At 39.1% G+C, this 15,458-nt stretch overlaps 1 protein-coding gene, 1 long non-coding RNA gene and 1 pseudogene across 3 annotated transcripts; 1 reads left to right on the top strand and 2 right to left on the bottom strand.

The window, feature by feature from the left end:
* Positions 1-492: 492 nt before the first annotated feature.
* LOC146558274 (calcineurin B homologous protein 1 pseudogene) lies at positions 493-5,806 on the top strand (annotated as a pseudogene).
* On the bottom strand, positions 5,299-7,142 carry LOC146558273 (uncharacterized). Its single transcript, XM_085246556.1, has 3 exons — positions 6,906-7,142; positions 5,837-6,172; positions 5,299-5,709 (listed from the first exon to the last, which is right to left on the bottom strand). The coding sequence occupies exons 1-3, from the start codon at positions 6,958-6,960 to the stop codon at positions 5,399-5,401; spliced, it is 702 nt and encodes a 233-aa protein (XP_085102682.1). The 5' UTR covers positions 6,961-7,142; the 3' UTR covers positions 5,299-5,398.
* A 4,100-nt stretch (positions 7,143-11,242) lies between these two features.
* LOC146558272 (uncharacterized) lies at positions 11,243-13,777 on the bottom strand. Of its 2 annotated transcripts, XR_014888735.1 has the most exons (5): positions 13,495-13,777; positions 13,017-13,080; positions 12,506-12,658; positions 12,049-12,139; positions 11,243-11,454 (listed from the first exon to the last, which is right to left on the bottom strand). It is a non-coding gene; the product is annotated as an uncharacterized LOC146558272 (long non-coding RNA). The 2 variants fall into 2 exon arrangements; XR_014888734.1 differs by having other exon boundaries at positions 13,017-13,777.
* Positions 13,778-15,458: the final 1,681 nt, after the last annotated feature.

Below are 15,458 nucleotides of genomic sequence, written 5' to 3'. Positions count from 1 at the left end.
CCTTAGACATCATCATAGGAGATTTATTGACAGCTGGAGTAATAAAGTCCACAGTATCTCCATATAACACTCCTGTCAATCCTGTGCCAAAGCCTAACAAACCTGGCGTATGGCGTTTCACACAAGACTTAAGGCAAATTAATGCAGTCATTATGCCTCTACCTCCTCTTGTCCCAGATGTCCCCAGCATACTGACATCTATTCCAGCAACAGCCACACATTTTACTGTGGTGGATTTGTGCTCCGCCTTTTTCTCAGTACCTGTGCATGAGGACACACAGCCGATATTTGCTTTTACACATAGAGATAAGCAGTACACATGGACTCGCTTACCCCAAGGCATGGTAGACAGCCCTGCGGCTTTCTCAATGGTGGTACGTGCTACCCTGGACGGCTTCATTCCTCCAGAGGGCTGTACTCTGATCCAGTATGTAGATGATCTCCTCCTCTGTGCTGAAAGTGAAAAACTATGTCAAACTGCCACACACATGCTACTCTAGCACCTCCAACAGACTGGCCACAAAGCATCAGCAAAGAAAATGCAGTACTGTCAGACTTCTGTTCAATATTTGGGATTTACACTGTCTCACGGACAACGTTCCATGACTACAGACAGGGTCAAAGCTGTGACCTCTGTCCCTAAGCCCACTACACAGAAGGAAATGGTGTCTTTCCTAGGCATGGTGAACTATTGCAGACAGTGGATACCAGACTGTTCTTTTCATGACCACATTCTGCGTGAATGCTGCAAAAAAGACAAGCCTCCTCGAATACTGTGGTCCACAGAAATGACTGCCTCTTTCAATGCATTACAGGGAGCGCTGACCTCCGCCCCTTGTTTGGGTCTGCCTGACTACCACTTACCGTTCCACCTGTACGTCACAGAGAACGGCACAACCTGTGCAGGTGTATTGGCCCAAGAGCATGGCTGTGGCTACCGTCCAGTAGCCTTCTACTCAAAGGTGCTGCCAGCAGTAGTTCAGGGGATGCCGGCCTGCCTGAGAGCAGTAGCAGCTTGCTCTATCATGATAAGGGACTGCGAGAAGCTCACACTCTCACATGACACTATTCTACACACCAATCACCAGGTCACGACCATTCTAGCAAACATAACTACACAACACATGACCGCACAACGTCGCTCAGGTTATGAAGCTACACTGACTTCAACAGCAAATCTCACTATAAAAGCAAGCAGCACACCCAATTCGCCAGCACACTTACTCATTCGTATGCTGTGTTCCTCTGACCGACAGGATGGTTCAGACGACCCTGACGATCATGATTGTATGACACGTATACAGGAATCCACAGCACCACGCCCAGACTTAGAGCAGACACCAATCCCAGACTCAGTCATTGTTTATGTGGACGGGTCCTGTTCAAAACCAAATGACAACTCATTTCTTTGTGGCTATTCGGTGGTGACATTGCCTGACATCATACTAGAGGCTCACTCATTACCATTTCACTCAGCACAAAAAGCAGAGCTCATGGCTTTAATACGCGCCTGTGAGTTACATGTGGATAAGCGGGTAACAATTTACACTGATAGCCGTTATGCATTCGGTGTGGTGCATGACTTTGGCACATTGTGGAGACAAAGAGGATTTAGATCTGCTGATGGAAAATCGATCGCTAATTCTGACCTTGTTCAAAGACTTTTGCAGGCTATACAGCTGCCATCGGCAATTGCAGTTGTTAAAACGAAGGGGCACAGCACGGCTGACACAGACGAAGCAGTGGGAAATGCTCTTGCAGACGTAACCGCGAAAGCAGCTGCTGCCTCACAGCAACCACCCAGAAAGGAAGTATTATCTTTGCCTTTACAGCTGCCACTTGTCACGCTCCCAGACTATTTAGAAACAAATGTTGACCTAAAATTCATACAAGAGCAAGCCTCTGCCTTAGATTACACTTACTGGGAAAGTAATGATTGTACCTTAGATAACAGAGACGGCTTATACAAAAACCTTGAGGGTTTGATTGCCCTCCCATCTTCACTACTGCCAATCCTTGTCCGCCATTTTCACGGTGTGAGTCATGTCGGACAAAGAGGGGTAATAGGAGCAATAAAATCAAGATTTGTAATCGAGAAAACATCACACGCAGTAAAACGCATATTAGCAACCTGTCTAACATGTGCACGAACTAATGTAGGAAAACCAAAAGCAAAACATCAGCATTTACCACAACCAGATTTCCCATTTCATACATTACAAATTGATTTTACACACATGCCAGCACAAGGAAGCATCAAGTACTTACTGGTAATAGTGGACCAATTTAGTAAATGGGTAGAAGCTTATCCAACATCAAAAGAAACTGCAGAAGTAGTCTGTCAAAAGTTGTGCAATGAAATAATACCCAGATTTGGAATACCTCACCAAATTAACAGTGATAGAGGACCTTCATTTACATCAGAAGTAATTCAAAAGTGTGCTAAAACTCTAGCAATAGACTGGAAATATCATGTACCATACCATCCTCAGAGTTCAGGAGTTGTAGAAAGAATGAATAGGACCATAAAAAATCGCCTGACTAAAGCAATGATAGAAACAGGAATGACCTGGATCAAACTACTTCCTCAAATCCTCTGCGAGATTAGAATGACTCCATCCGCAGCAACCAAATTATCTCCATTTGAAATAATCATGGGAAGACCGTTTCCAACACCATGGTCAGCCTCCAGAGGGGCACCGCTATTGGAAGGGGACATAGACACTGCATTGTCTGACTATGTTCATAACCTGGTAGAAACACTGAATAATAACTATCAGAAAGTTTGTCTCTCTCAGCCTCTCCCTTCCATAGATCCAACCCATCCGTGGAAACCAGGAGATGCGGTGTTGGTAAAGTCGCTAAAACCAAGGGCACTCGGGGAGGCCGCGTGTTCCAGCCCCCAGACTGTACTTGCAGTGACGAGAACCAGCATCCTAACAGACGGACAACCTCAGTGGATTCATGCCAGCAGGGTTAAGACCAGCCCCACCAAACCACCTAAGGCGTCGGATCAAGTAGATGACGACTCAGGCGAGCCAACGCCCGGATCCAATCCACCTACACACACACAATCACTGATTAACACACAACGCCTGAAAGAACAACAACAAGGTACTCGAACATCCAGCAGGAACAGAAAGCCTAGAGTACCACACAATGTCTAACCTGATAAAGATAGACTCGTTTCATCCTGATAATGGAGAAAATGAAATGCCCATTGTCATCACACGACGCTTATACGGTGTCTCTCGAACCTGGGACCAGGCCAGGAGACGACTAAAGAACTGTCTTTTTTATATATTTAGGTTATTAATCATATCTACTGCATTAACCTTAGGATTTTTATTTACTATTTCGTATTGTAAAGTGCAACCCTGTTCACATTTCTGCAAGCCACATTCTCAATGATAACCCATATAGCTACTAGTACAGCTACTTCAATGTATTTGCAATTAGCACAAATTGATCCTGAGGATGTGCCAGATGTTACCAATGATGTTCCTGATGTGTATATTGAACATTAGGTTGTGAACTATTACATTTTATGATTTGCTTTTTATATTATGTTATTACATTTGTGATTTTTCCTTTCTATTTGAGTTATTATTTTTAAAAATAATAAAAGAGGGGAACTGTTAGGTATTTTAGTACCATGGTAGCATTTACTGGATATTGTTTTATAGTGACATTATGCAGGAAAACTCTGTCATTCAATAAGGCCCCTTTGTTTTAGTTATTTTTCTCTTTGACCCAAGAATTGATGTGTGAGAATCACAGGCTGGTACAAGGTTGAAATACCACAGAGATCACTCCCTCAGCTACATTAGTTTCTTAATCTTTTAGACGCCTGTTGAAGGCCAAATGGTTTGTTTCAGTTTTCACTAATGAAAGAACTCTTTGTTTTGTGCCTTGAAAATATGTCGCTGAGATAATCACAATTGTAGCTGAACTGATACACTACACAAAGGATGCTTCTTCACCCAAGGGCAGGAAGACGCTCCCTTATCTTGGTCTGTACTGGTTTAAACTGATAATCTGCTGTCTCATGAATTTTACCCTCTATATAAACTGTTGTACTTGTGAATAAAGTTGAGTCACTTTGGGAAGACAACCTGAAGCAGTCTCTGTTTTCTTGTTCTCCCAAGCTGCTCCCGAGCTCGTACTAACACGCTGAATGGCATGCTTGAATATTACTTGAGAATATATTTGACTGTGTTACAGACTAAGGGACATTCTCTGCTGATAGACGTCCACGCCTCGAAGGAAGTCGATCCACGGATTAGGCCCTGGAAACCGTTTCCTTCAGTTAGTTAGCTTTTTTGCTAACTTTAATAGAGACACTTGGAGAGCTTGCGCAAGACGCCTTAGCGAATCATCTCAATTGTAAAGTTCCGTTAACATCTCACCATGGGATCCAGAGTGTCCAGATTACTCAGCAGATTACTCAGAGAAGAGGAAATTGAGGACATTGAAGAAATTAAGAAGGAAACTGGCTTTTCCCACAGGAAGATCACTCACCTGTACAGACGTTTCACCAGCCTGGATAAAGGGGGAAACGGCACCCTCAGTCGAGATGATTTCCATAGAATCCCCGAGTTGGCCATCAACCCTCTGGGAGATATAATCACCAACGGATTCTTTCCTGAGGGAGAGGACCAGGTAAATTTCCGGGGCTTCGTGCGGACCCTGGCTCACTTCAGACCAATCGACCAAGACAACGAGAAGAACAAGAACCCCTCAGCTACAGAGCCCCTGAACAGCAGAACAAACAAGCTGCTTTTTGCTTTCCGTCTATATGACCTGGACAGAGATGGCAAGATCTCCCGAGATGAGCTCCTGCAGGTCTTGCGGATGATTGTTGGAGTCAACGTTTCAGATGAAGAACTCGGCAGCATTGCTGATAGGACCATCCAGGAGGCTGACACAAACGGAGATGGCTGCATTTCCTTCAATGAGTTTATTAAGGTCATGGAAAACGTGGATGTGGAACAGATGATGAGCAGCTGGTTCCTGCGATAAAGTTTCATTATTGTTATCATTTTTTTTTTTGTAATTTGTTTGTGATAAAGTTGTATGAAAGAGTTAGGATAGAAAGTGTTACACAAGTTATTTGAATGTTGCTATTTAAACTATTTTGTACATTTTGTAAAGCATCTCGTACCTCTGCTTTATTGCTGTTGATGCCAAAGAAACACATCAATACATACATCTACATTCAATGCTGGCATTTACAACTTTTAAGGTGATTTTAGACCTTGTGATTATGTTTGTTTGTTTGTTCACCTAAATGAAAAAAGAAGATTCAGTGGCCCTTTCACTAATAAATTGTCTGTATAAATTGTCTGTCAGTTAAAACTTTAAGTTGTTAAAATAAGCAAATAATGTGAAGTTACTTTCAAAATTTTATCATAATCATTAAAATCTCTCCTCCTTTCTTACCTGATGAATGAGGGCTGAAGGTAAAAAGCTGCTCTTTGCCATCTTCTGTTGTTACGTTACACTTAAAGTCAGAGTTAGATATGTGACTGTATAAAGAATTTACAAAAGTCACAGTAGCAGAGCAGGACGACTGTAATGTTTTTATGTTTGAGTAATCTCTATTCAGACCTTCACTGTAATGGATCCACTTCACTTTGTGTTCACAATGTCCATGTACCTGCACAGAGCAGTTTAAAGTCACCTGATCCCTGCTCTTCTGTTCAGTCACTGGTGAAGATAAACGCAAGAAGAATTAAAAAGTATGAATACATTTCTTTTCACTAAATGTAATGTTTTATGATGTTGCTCTAACAACACAGTTTGAACTTCAACATATTGTGGTGTAAATACTCACTGATGACATCAGACAGATAAACCACAGCATCTGGACCTTGCTGTTTCCCTGGATTGCCTCTAAACTGTCTGCAGGTGTAACGACCAACATCCTCAGCTGTGACCTTCTTTATAACCAGTAAACATTCTGCTGTAACACTCAGTCTGTCTGATTTGACTGTTTCTTTGATTTGTCCAAGATTAACCAGCTCTACTGCTGCTTTTCCTCTTGAATCAGTGAAGAGCCAGGTGGTAGTGTCACAGCTGTGATGGTTTTTGATCATGTTTTCACAAGGCAAAGTGACTTTATCTCCATCTCTGACAGTGAAGGAGAGTGAAAGATCTCCACTTAGATCTCCTGAGAATATAACAGAAAAAAAAACAATAGTTGTCTGAACGGAGACGATTTACATTCTTATTACAAAAGAACTAACAAAAAACTTGGTTTGGGTTGTCAAACAAAAGCACAGCTCTCTTGGATTTCAAAATAAAGTAAAACTCAAAAGAAGAAAAAAAATCTCTTACGTGTTACATGTATCCTTACCTTCAAACTGAAGCACAAATATAAAAAAAACACAGACCTTGTAATACATCTAGATACACGGAGAGCTTTCTTTAATTAGTGAATCATAATGTCCTCATAAAGACTTTCAGCTTACTCTTAACAACCAGTTCAAAACAAGTTCAGCTGATTTGCTCCACAAAGACTCCAAAGGAGGAATATAAAAATAAATGCAGAAAGCAAACAGAAAGTATCACAGCATAAAAGCTAAAGTAGGTAAAAGAAAATTGATGTAGAAATTACACCTAATAATTGAGACAAAACAAGAGTTTGGTGACTATTGTAACTGAACATACTTATCAATATCAGACGTCTATCATTAAGACAGTGAATTATTCAAAACTACTTCATGCATCTGTTAATCTTAACAATAATCTATTCAGTAAGTTAGATGCTGATAAAGTGTTACAGTAGGAAGAGGTTTTCAAAGCTAATTAATTTTCATATCTGAAAATGTGTGTTTGAAATTTGTTGTTGAGATTAAGTAAAATAGCAAAAAGGTTTTAGTTGTAAATAAAGGTTTCCTTACCTGAAAAAAGAAGCAACAGAAACAGAGAAATGTTGAAGAATTTGTGTTCAATCATCACGTTTTGTTCTGGTTTTCCTTCTTATTTTGTCACATCTATAACTGGCAAACTCTGTTGTACTTGTCAAAGACACATGCCTATCTAGTTTACTTCCTGTCTAGTGATGGGTCGTTCGCGAACGAAATGGCTCTTAGAGCCGGTTCTTTGACGTGAACGACGCGAGCCGGCTCCTTATCGCGAGCCGTCACGTGGTTTTTTTTGTGTTTTTTTTTTTCTTTCTCTCAGCCTCTCTCTCGCACTTTTTTTCCGCTTCACTCTGCAAGCGAGCCTTGTGCTTTACGCTGGGCAGAGGGGGGGGAGGGGCGGTAGTTACACTCAGTAGCACAGGAACAGAGCCAGAGAGAGAGAAAGAGAGGCAGGGACAACAACATTAGAAAGGTATAGTAATCATCCACAACTATTTTCGGTTGCAGATGATAAAGGATTCAGAAAGTTTATTCATGCAGGTCCATATGACAGAGAATATGCATGTTCTTTTTGTTTTCATATTATAATTTATATTTAATTGTGTTGTGGTTTGCAGTGTTTTGTGTTGTTTTCACTTTAAATTTGTAAAAGAAAAAAGCTGAAAATTTAAATAGTTAAAACTTGAAATGTGAATAGTTGATTTTTGTATTATGTGATTTATTTATTACATTTTATGTGGAGTGAATAAATAAAAGTATATTTACGGTGGCCCCTAGAGACAAAGCACATACAAACTTCAAATCACGTACGAACTCTGAAGCATGTACAAACTCCAAAACACGTAAAAACTCCAAAACACGTAAAAACTCCAAAACACGTAAAAACACGTACAAACTCCGAAGCACGTAAAAACTCAGAAGCATATAAAAACTCAGAAGCACATAAAAACTCAAAACACGTACAAAAGACAACAGAAGTGCTCCAGGATGCTGGGCGCAGTGTTGAGCCTTTGTTATCTTGTGGCTACACAAGCCAGCAAGTACCAACGACCGGATTTGGTGTGTGGTAGTAACAGGTAAATGAACTTTTTTTTAAATTATTTGAATATATATGAGTGCCTGTGTATAAATACACAAACAATACACACATGCTTTCAATTGTGTAATTTAAGTGATCTAGTAGCTCTGCTTTGGAAGTTCAGTTCATGCTAGAAATGTGTTTTGGAGTTTGTACGTGTTTTGTCTCTAGGGGCCACCGCATATATTTATATATAAACATATATAAATAAAACCACTTTTTTTACGTTAGTAATTCCTTTTGTGCATAATTTTATATTATTGTTAATAATAAATTAATTAAAGCAACAAAACAACCTGAAGAGCCGGTTCGGAGCCGAACCGAAAGAGCCGGATCTGTAAAAAGAGCCGGAAATCCCATCACTATTCCTGTCTCCTCCTCATTCAGGCTGTGGTCATTTTCAATGTTATGGTTATTTCTTGTATTTATTTTTTAATGTAGATCATATGAATTCCCTCAGTTTTTCAAATGTGTAGACCCCTTCTCAACCAAACTGACACTGCAGTCTTACTAATTTTGGTGGAGGTAAATAAGAGTAATTTTATAGGATATTAAATAATGTGTTGTAGAGTTTTATCTCCACTAAAGCCACAGCACACTTCCTGTCCACTGCCATATATCAAAGTATGTATTTGTACCAATTGTCTTGTGCAAACTCATATTGCTTGTTCAGTGTTTAACAGAATCCATGTTGGTGATGGTAAGCAAGACTTTGCTCTTAATGATTTAGCTTGTTTAATTCATTTTTAATGAGCAGCAGCAGAGCGGGGGAGGTGTTATCCACAAATGACCAGAATAAACATAAGTGGGAATATTTTGTATTTTAGATTGCTTTACTTTCTTGCAACCTAAAAAAATGTATTTAGTTCTCAGGTCCTAGTTGCTTTGGCTTTATTCCTCCCTTAGTGTAAAAGCTAGTTCTGTTCATGTGGATGCAGTGGCAGGTTTTCACATTTTCAGTGCCACTCATTCAAGTGACTGCTTTAGTCTCATCCTTTCCCCATCCTTATAACACTGGATTTGCATAATGACTGAAACTAGCACCCCTGTTTACCTTTCTCATTTCCTGTCTTATTTTGTTGAGCATGTGTTTGTATAGGAATTTCTTTTACTTATGTATTAATCACATTATTTTATTGTATAATGCCTTGGTGCCACTGGATTTTAACATGTCTGACACCCATACTGTAAGACAAATGGTGGAGGTGTTGTAAGGAAGTGTGAAGTATCTTGGTGTCCACATCTCCTCAGACCTGACATGGGCTGCCCACATTCAGGTCCAGACCAAAAAGGCTAGGCAGCGCCTGTATCACCTACGACAACTGAGGAAGTTCAGGGTCTCTCCAAAGATCCTCAGGATTTTCTATACAGGCGCTGTGGAGAGCATCCTCACACAGAACATGACATCGTGGTTTGGGAACAGCTGTGTGAAGGACCAAAAAGCTCTCCAGAGAGTGATCCGTACAGCAGAACGCTGCTGCAGGATTGCTCTCCCCCCGCTTCAGGACACCTACACCAGGAGATGCCGGACTAGAGCAGCGCAGATACTGAAGGACCCGTCCCATCCTGGCAACAAACTGTTCCAACTTCTGCAATCTGGTAGAAGGTTCCGCATCTTCCGGGCAAGGACAGAGAGACTCAAGAGGAGCTTCTATCCCCAAGCCATCCGTGCCCTAAACACACACACCCGCCCTCTCACATCATCTATAATTGACTGAGACAGGACTCTTCCAGACACTAAACCAAGGCACAATGTACATTTCAATTCCTTTAATTTTAAATATGTTTATATTGTCTATCCTGTAAAATAGTCAGATGTCTATTCATATTAATGTACAGAATTCACCTGCTTGCTGCTACTACTGCACATTCACCCAATGTATATATATATATATATAATGTTCTTCCTCTACATCCCCCCCCCCCCCCCCCCAATTTTTGCACATGTCGAGGAGCGTGTCAGGCTACATTTCACTGTGTGTTATACTTGTATAACTATGCACTGAAAAAAATATGTTGTTGGATTTACTTAATTCAATGGTGGACATTTGTTGCACACAGATGTTTTGCTTTGGCAGCAACTTAAACAATTGAATTAAATTAACACAATTTATTCATGTTCAATAAACTTGTGCAATTTGTGTTGATAAAATGTGACTTAAACATGTTTTGATGAAGTAATTTGAGCTCTTGGAATATTTTAATCCTTCACAATTTTCTCACGTTATCCCAACACGATTCAATAACTTTTACCCAATACTACTTGGTCACTTAAATACTACATGTTATCTTCAAATTACATTTTGCTATTATATTCTAGTATCAAATACACAATTTTCAAATGGAGGCCTTATAACAGATTGTATTGTTCTCTTCCAAGATGGTTGCTGGCATCCACCAGTAACCTTTCAAAACAACATGTCTAATTTCACTGCAGTAGGTAAAGAATTAAACTGACATTACTCCTCTACTGAATCTATATAAATCAACAGTTAAATAATGTCAGTTCTTCCGTGTTCTCTGGAATCAATCACAGCAAAGAAATTGGACTGTTTCTTTTGAAAAATGTTGGGAAAGAACAATACAAAACATTCTATTTAAGGCCTCTAACGTCAAGATTCAGTTAAACAACAATTATGACTAAACAATTTGAGGTAATGTTAGTTTCCATTAACATTAAATTAGGTTACTGAATTGGCAAACACCTTCCTATTAACACTACCCATTTTACCCCAATAACTAAAGAAATTAGCACTTGCAGGTCAAAACCTTTATTCAAGAGACGCAAAAATAACATTGATACAGTGACTGTCAAAAATTACAGCACTGATCATACTGTGACATCTTGGTTCAAAACAGCACACTTAGAAATATTCAACGTTCTTTACTTCAACTGAATGAAACTGAAAATACCATTTCACACGACCCATATGGGATATTTAGACTGTATAACTGTTCACGCTACATCTCTTCACTAGTAAAAGAAAGAAAAAATACAAAGAGAAATTTAAAAATGCTGCCAAACAGACAAACAGAACTTGTACAGAGCAAAAGGAAAAACAAACAACAACAAAAAACGGCTCGTCCTCATGGCAGTTGCAGAGTATATAAAAATGAACCCTGCGATCCGTTCCTGGAATTGAGCTTCAAAAATGCAGCAGAACAAGTGTGAGATTTAAATGTCCTCTCACCTAGAGCTGGTCACCTCACATGCATAACAGTGAGCTTTGTTGCAGGAGCAGTTTTGTCTTAGTTGTGAGCTTTTCTTGAGAGCTGAGTTTCATCCAACTCCATTACCACCCATTGAATCACCTCAAAAGTGTAGCAGAGTTGTGATGGGTAACTCATGTTGAAGGAATAAAAAAGGTCCAAACAGCATGGCTACTGCAAAGGTCACGTTATCCAGATCTTGAAGAACAACATCAGAAAAGTCATTGCCTGCCGCATCCTCTGGAGACAGATGTTCATTGTGGTTTTCTCAATCTGTGCAGTGGCCTCAGTCAAGTCCTGGTTAAACACAAAACATTTCTTTAAGATTCCTTTTTAAACTCATCTCTTTTTAATCTACCAGTTCTAATGTTAGAGTAATTTAAACCAATGCAAGCAACATAGTAAATAGCTATAGCCAAAGAGTGGCCTGCCATGCTGCCATTCATGGTCTAACAGAGTTTCTAAGAGAGGGTGAAAAACATAATAATTTCAAATGCTTTACATTAGTTTTTGTTAGAAAGACACCAGCCCATCAGAAATCCAGGCTATGTCACTCAGAAGATGTTAGAATTTAGACTTTCAGCCCCACAATTTGGTTAGCTGTTGGTCAGTTGGTCACTTTTTCAAACAAAAGCTAATATAAATATTGGTGGGATTTTCCTTTGTTCATTAGAATGACAAATTTAAAGTTTTTTCACACTGATGTGACCCCTAATACAGGGGTGGGGATGGGGCCTCAAGGGCCGGCGGCCGAGTTCACTACCAGGCCTCATGTGAACTTCAAATTATTAAAGAGGACTACTGGTCCTAACCAGTCCAATGAGGATCAAGTGGATAACTAAATGCATTTTTAAATGTTGCAAAGCCACAATCTACTCATAAAACACTCACCATGAACTCCTGCACCAAGATGTTGCAATTGTCTTTCACACAGATGCGGAGCACTTTGATGAGGGACTCCGAGCATTAATGTCATCCTTGACTATTATAACAAAGAAAACAGAGATTTGTGAACTTTTCAGTAGCACAGAAGAAAATAATCCCAGACAAAAACTCTTGACTTTTTAAACCAGTCAACATGCAACACCAGCATCTACAAAGCAATATCAAAAGTTCCTGTTTGACATCAACTTTATGGATATATAGTTTCCAGAACATTTATTTTTAAAAAAAGATAATTTTTTCTCAGTGGGCCAGTAAATGCATGACGAAAATTATGGCATCCTTTTAGTGGAATCATTACTCACAGGTAATAGTTGACTGTTTCAATGGATGTAGCATAAAAATCTTTTACTGACCTAATGCAATACATATACACTTTGTAGTTAAAGAATTTTAAAGTTCTTACTGTCATTATGGCAGCTACATCCTTTAGCTTTGTGCCCTGTTCCCCTGATCACTTTGCAAACACTTTCAGCAGACTGTCAGAGAAAAACTCAGCTCCGTCAGAAACCTTGACTGTAAAGGCATGGTTGGGATGCACTGGAATGCTGCATTTTATCTGAAATGACATAAAATTATTTTGAAATAACAGCAGGCACTGTGCTTGGTTAATCAGTAATGTTTTGTTGAATAAAAACTGTGTTTCCAGATCTTATGGGATTAAAAAAAATCCAAAGATGTTTGTTTCTGATTTGCAACCCAACAACCCACAAGTTACAACCTCATTTCAGTTCAAGTGTGCATTAATGCGAGTCCAGTAATCACTTTTCTGGCAATACATACAGGTATAAGTTAAACCTATGGCAGATTTTGGATCTCTCAGTTGTATTAATAGGGTGAGTATGCATGCACCTAATAATTATAAAAAACCTATTATAATTAAGTTACAGAAACGAAAATAGAATATACTTTCTTACCATAACACCTTGAACCCACAATCCATCAGCTGACTCCTGGTGAAATGCAGAATAGAGGTCATCTCTCAATGTGCAGCAAAAAAAACAAAAACAAAAGGACAGCAGGTGAGGGCAGGAGGGGTAGGGATGTAAGCTAGCATAATGCCGCTGATGATATTAGCTAAAGCTGTTCAATGTCCAAAATCTCACTAACACCACGGTGCAGTAAATACACAATGTAACTGAAGAGTCAGTTGACAAATCTATTCACACAGAAAACCAAATTATGTTATGAGTGCCTCGTAATTAGGTTTAATGTGATATTACGGCTCTTGTGCCAAAGACAAATTCAAATGAAAAAGCGCCAATTCTTTGACAACAGATAAAACAGCAAATAAGCTAACGGCTCTTTTTTAGCATGTTACATGGCGACACTCTAGACGTTTAACTACATTTGGCTGAAATATGGTAAAAATGAATTCAAAAAATCAAGACATACCAAAAACGTAGAGTTGGCTGCTCGACTTGACTGAGATGGATGCCTTTTTTAAACCACGATCCAAAGCCCGCGAGATGAAATCACGCGTGGTTTCACGAGATTTAACGTTGCTATCTTATTGACTTACTTCACCTGAACATGATATGAACAATTTAATACACCCTTTCTGCATATCATGTAGTTTTTACACTATATAGTTACATTTAACTTTAAAACATGAGGCAATTGTGTTAAATGCATGCAAGATGCTTACATAAATCCAAGAGATGGCCAGTCCCTTTTTTTCAGTGTGCATGTGACAAATAAAGAACCTTGAACCTTGAACCTTGAAGGGAGTGTGAACCTTAATGTGTGAAACAGCTGTGTACTGCCTTTTGTTCCTGAAGAAGGTATTTAACTGAGAGCCATGCTAGGCTCAGTGAGACTCTGCTGACCTGCCCCGCGGTCATGTAGGCTCTCCACAAGCTTGGTTTTCTGTTCGTTGTGTGTTTGGATTAAAGAATGTTAGCTACCGCTCACCGCTCGTCTGCAGGCTTTATTTAAATGGAAAACCTCCACAACATGTTCCATGTGTGCATTGTCTTGGGTTTTGCTTCCTTTGTTCCTTTGTTTTCCTTTACTCCAAAGTGACCTTATCTCCGTCTCTGACAGTAAAGGAAAGAGAAAGATCTACTGAGAATATGCCAGAGAAGTAGAAATGTCACCATTACTTTTCAGAGTGCAGATTAATGACATACTTAAGCAGAGAGAGTTTGAATTTGGATGTTTATTTTTTTCATTTTTTGGACTGCAACTATTTTAATTTGCTTTGCTTAAAGAAACATCACTGGCATCTTATTTACATAAAGAACACTCATTTATGAAAAAATAAAATATGAAAAAAAAGTTCCAAAAAAATTTGGTAGCTTAGTTTCTTGCAATTATTATACAGCACCCCCTTCTGGACAACAGTAATTGTTACAAAAATAAATGAAGCTGGTTGTTACATGGGGAACTTCAGCCTAACATCTTCCATTATACACTCCAGTAGACATAAAACTAATAACAAAACAGTGATGTTGATTGAAAAGTGTGTATCCAAAACAAAAGCCAAACTTTTATTGGGGCAAGGAAAAAACCAACAGGGACCAGATAACAATATCCATCAAACAAAGCTGAATATACAACAGGAAATCTCATAAGCAGACAGACAGTAAGCATCGAACAGAATGAGTGGTTACACCCACAGGAAATGAAAGGGAAACAAACACTGCCGCAACTAATCGATTAAGCAAGTATACACTCCAGCAGCAACGTGTGTTTAAATACACAACAGGTAATGAAGGAAGGTAAACTAGATGGGAAAACAAACACTGCTGCGACTAATCAAGGAGGCAAATACAAAGGAAGTGAAATTTATTAGAAAGTGCAGGCAACAAAAATAAAACTGTAAATAAAAGAGAACAATCCAAAAAAGACAGAACAGAAAATATAATAGAAAATATAATATATAAATCTAAATAATATAATATCCAATATAATTCCAAACTGAAAACACTGTTGTTGGGTTTCCTATTGTTGTATTTTGTCTATACACCCTTGTGGTTAAAAAAACACCTAAGGTCCAAAAACGTTTGCAGGTTCAGGGAAAGTTCATTAGTCCTGGTTAAAGTAATATACTTGGGTATGGTTGTGGTCATGACTGTAACTTTACTGAACAACTGTTTTCACTGACTTCACAGATGACAATAAGCTTGTCATGTAATGAAATAAATGTATTTGTTCAATGTTATTGATCTGATCAAGGTCTAAATAATCCAACACTAAACTTTGATCGGAGCAGGTGCTTAAATCTGTTCAACACTGACCTGTGCTGTTATTTACTTTTTTGGGCCACTCTCCAAGTCAGTCAATGGGAAAAACATCCACCGTCCACCTTTTCCACCATGTGTCACTTTGCACTTCAAAATCTCCAACAATTGTTG

The sequence above is a fragment of the Mchenga conophoros genome, linkage group LG15 (assembly GCF_057382185.1).
Source record: "Mchenga conophoros isolate Kocher_MC1m ecotype Shallow Benthic linkage group LG15, M_conophoros_male_GT1.1, whole genome shotgun sequence".
NCBI classification, from domain to species: domain Eukaryota; kingdom Metazoa; phylum Chordata; class Actinopteri; order Cichliformes; family Cichlidae; genus Mchenga; species Mchenga conophoros.
Note: the sequence above shows the minus strand (reverse complement) of the source record. Positions and strands in the feature narration are given on the sequence as shown.

Coding starts and splice junctions, on each gene's coding strand:
- LOC146558273 (XM_085246556.1), bottom strand. CDS start 6,960: ATGATTGAACACAAATTCTTCAACATTTCTCTGTTTCTGTTGCTTCTT. Junction 6,173..6,905: donor TCTGTTGCTTCTTTTTTCAG/GTAAGGAAACCT, acceptor TTATATTCTCAG/GAGATCTAAGTGGAGATCTT. Junction 5,710..5,836: donor TTATCTGTCTGATGTCATCA/GTGAGTATTTAC, acceptor TATCTTCACCAG/TGACTGAACAGAAGAGCAGG.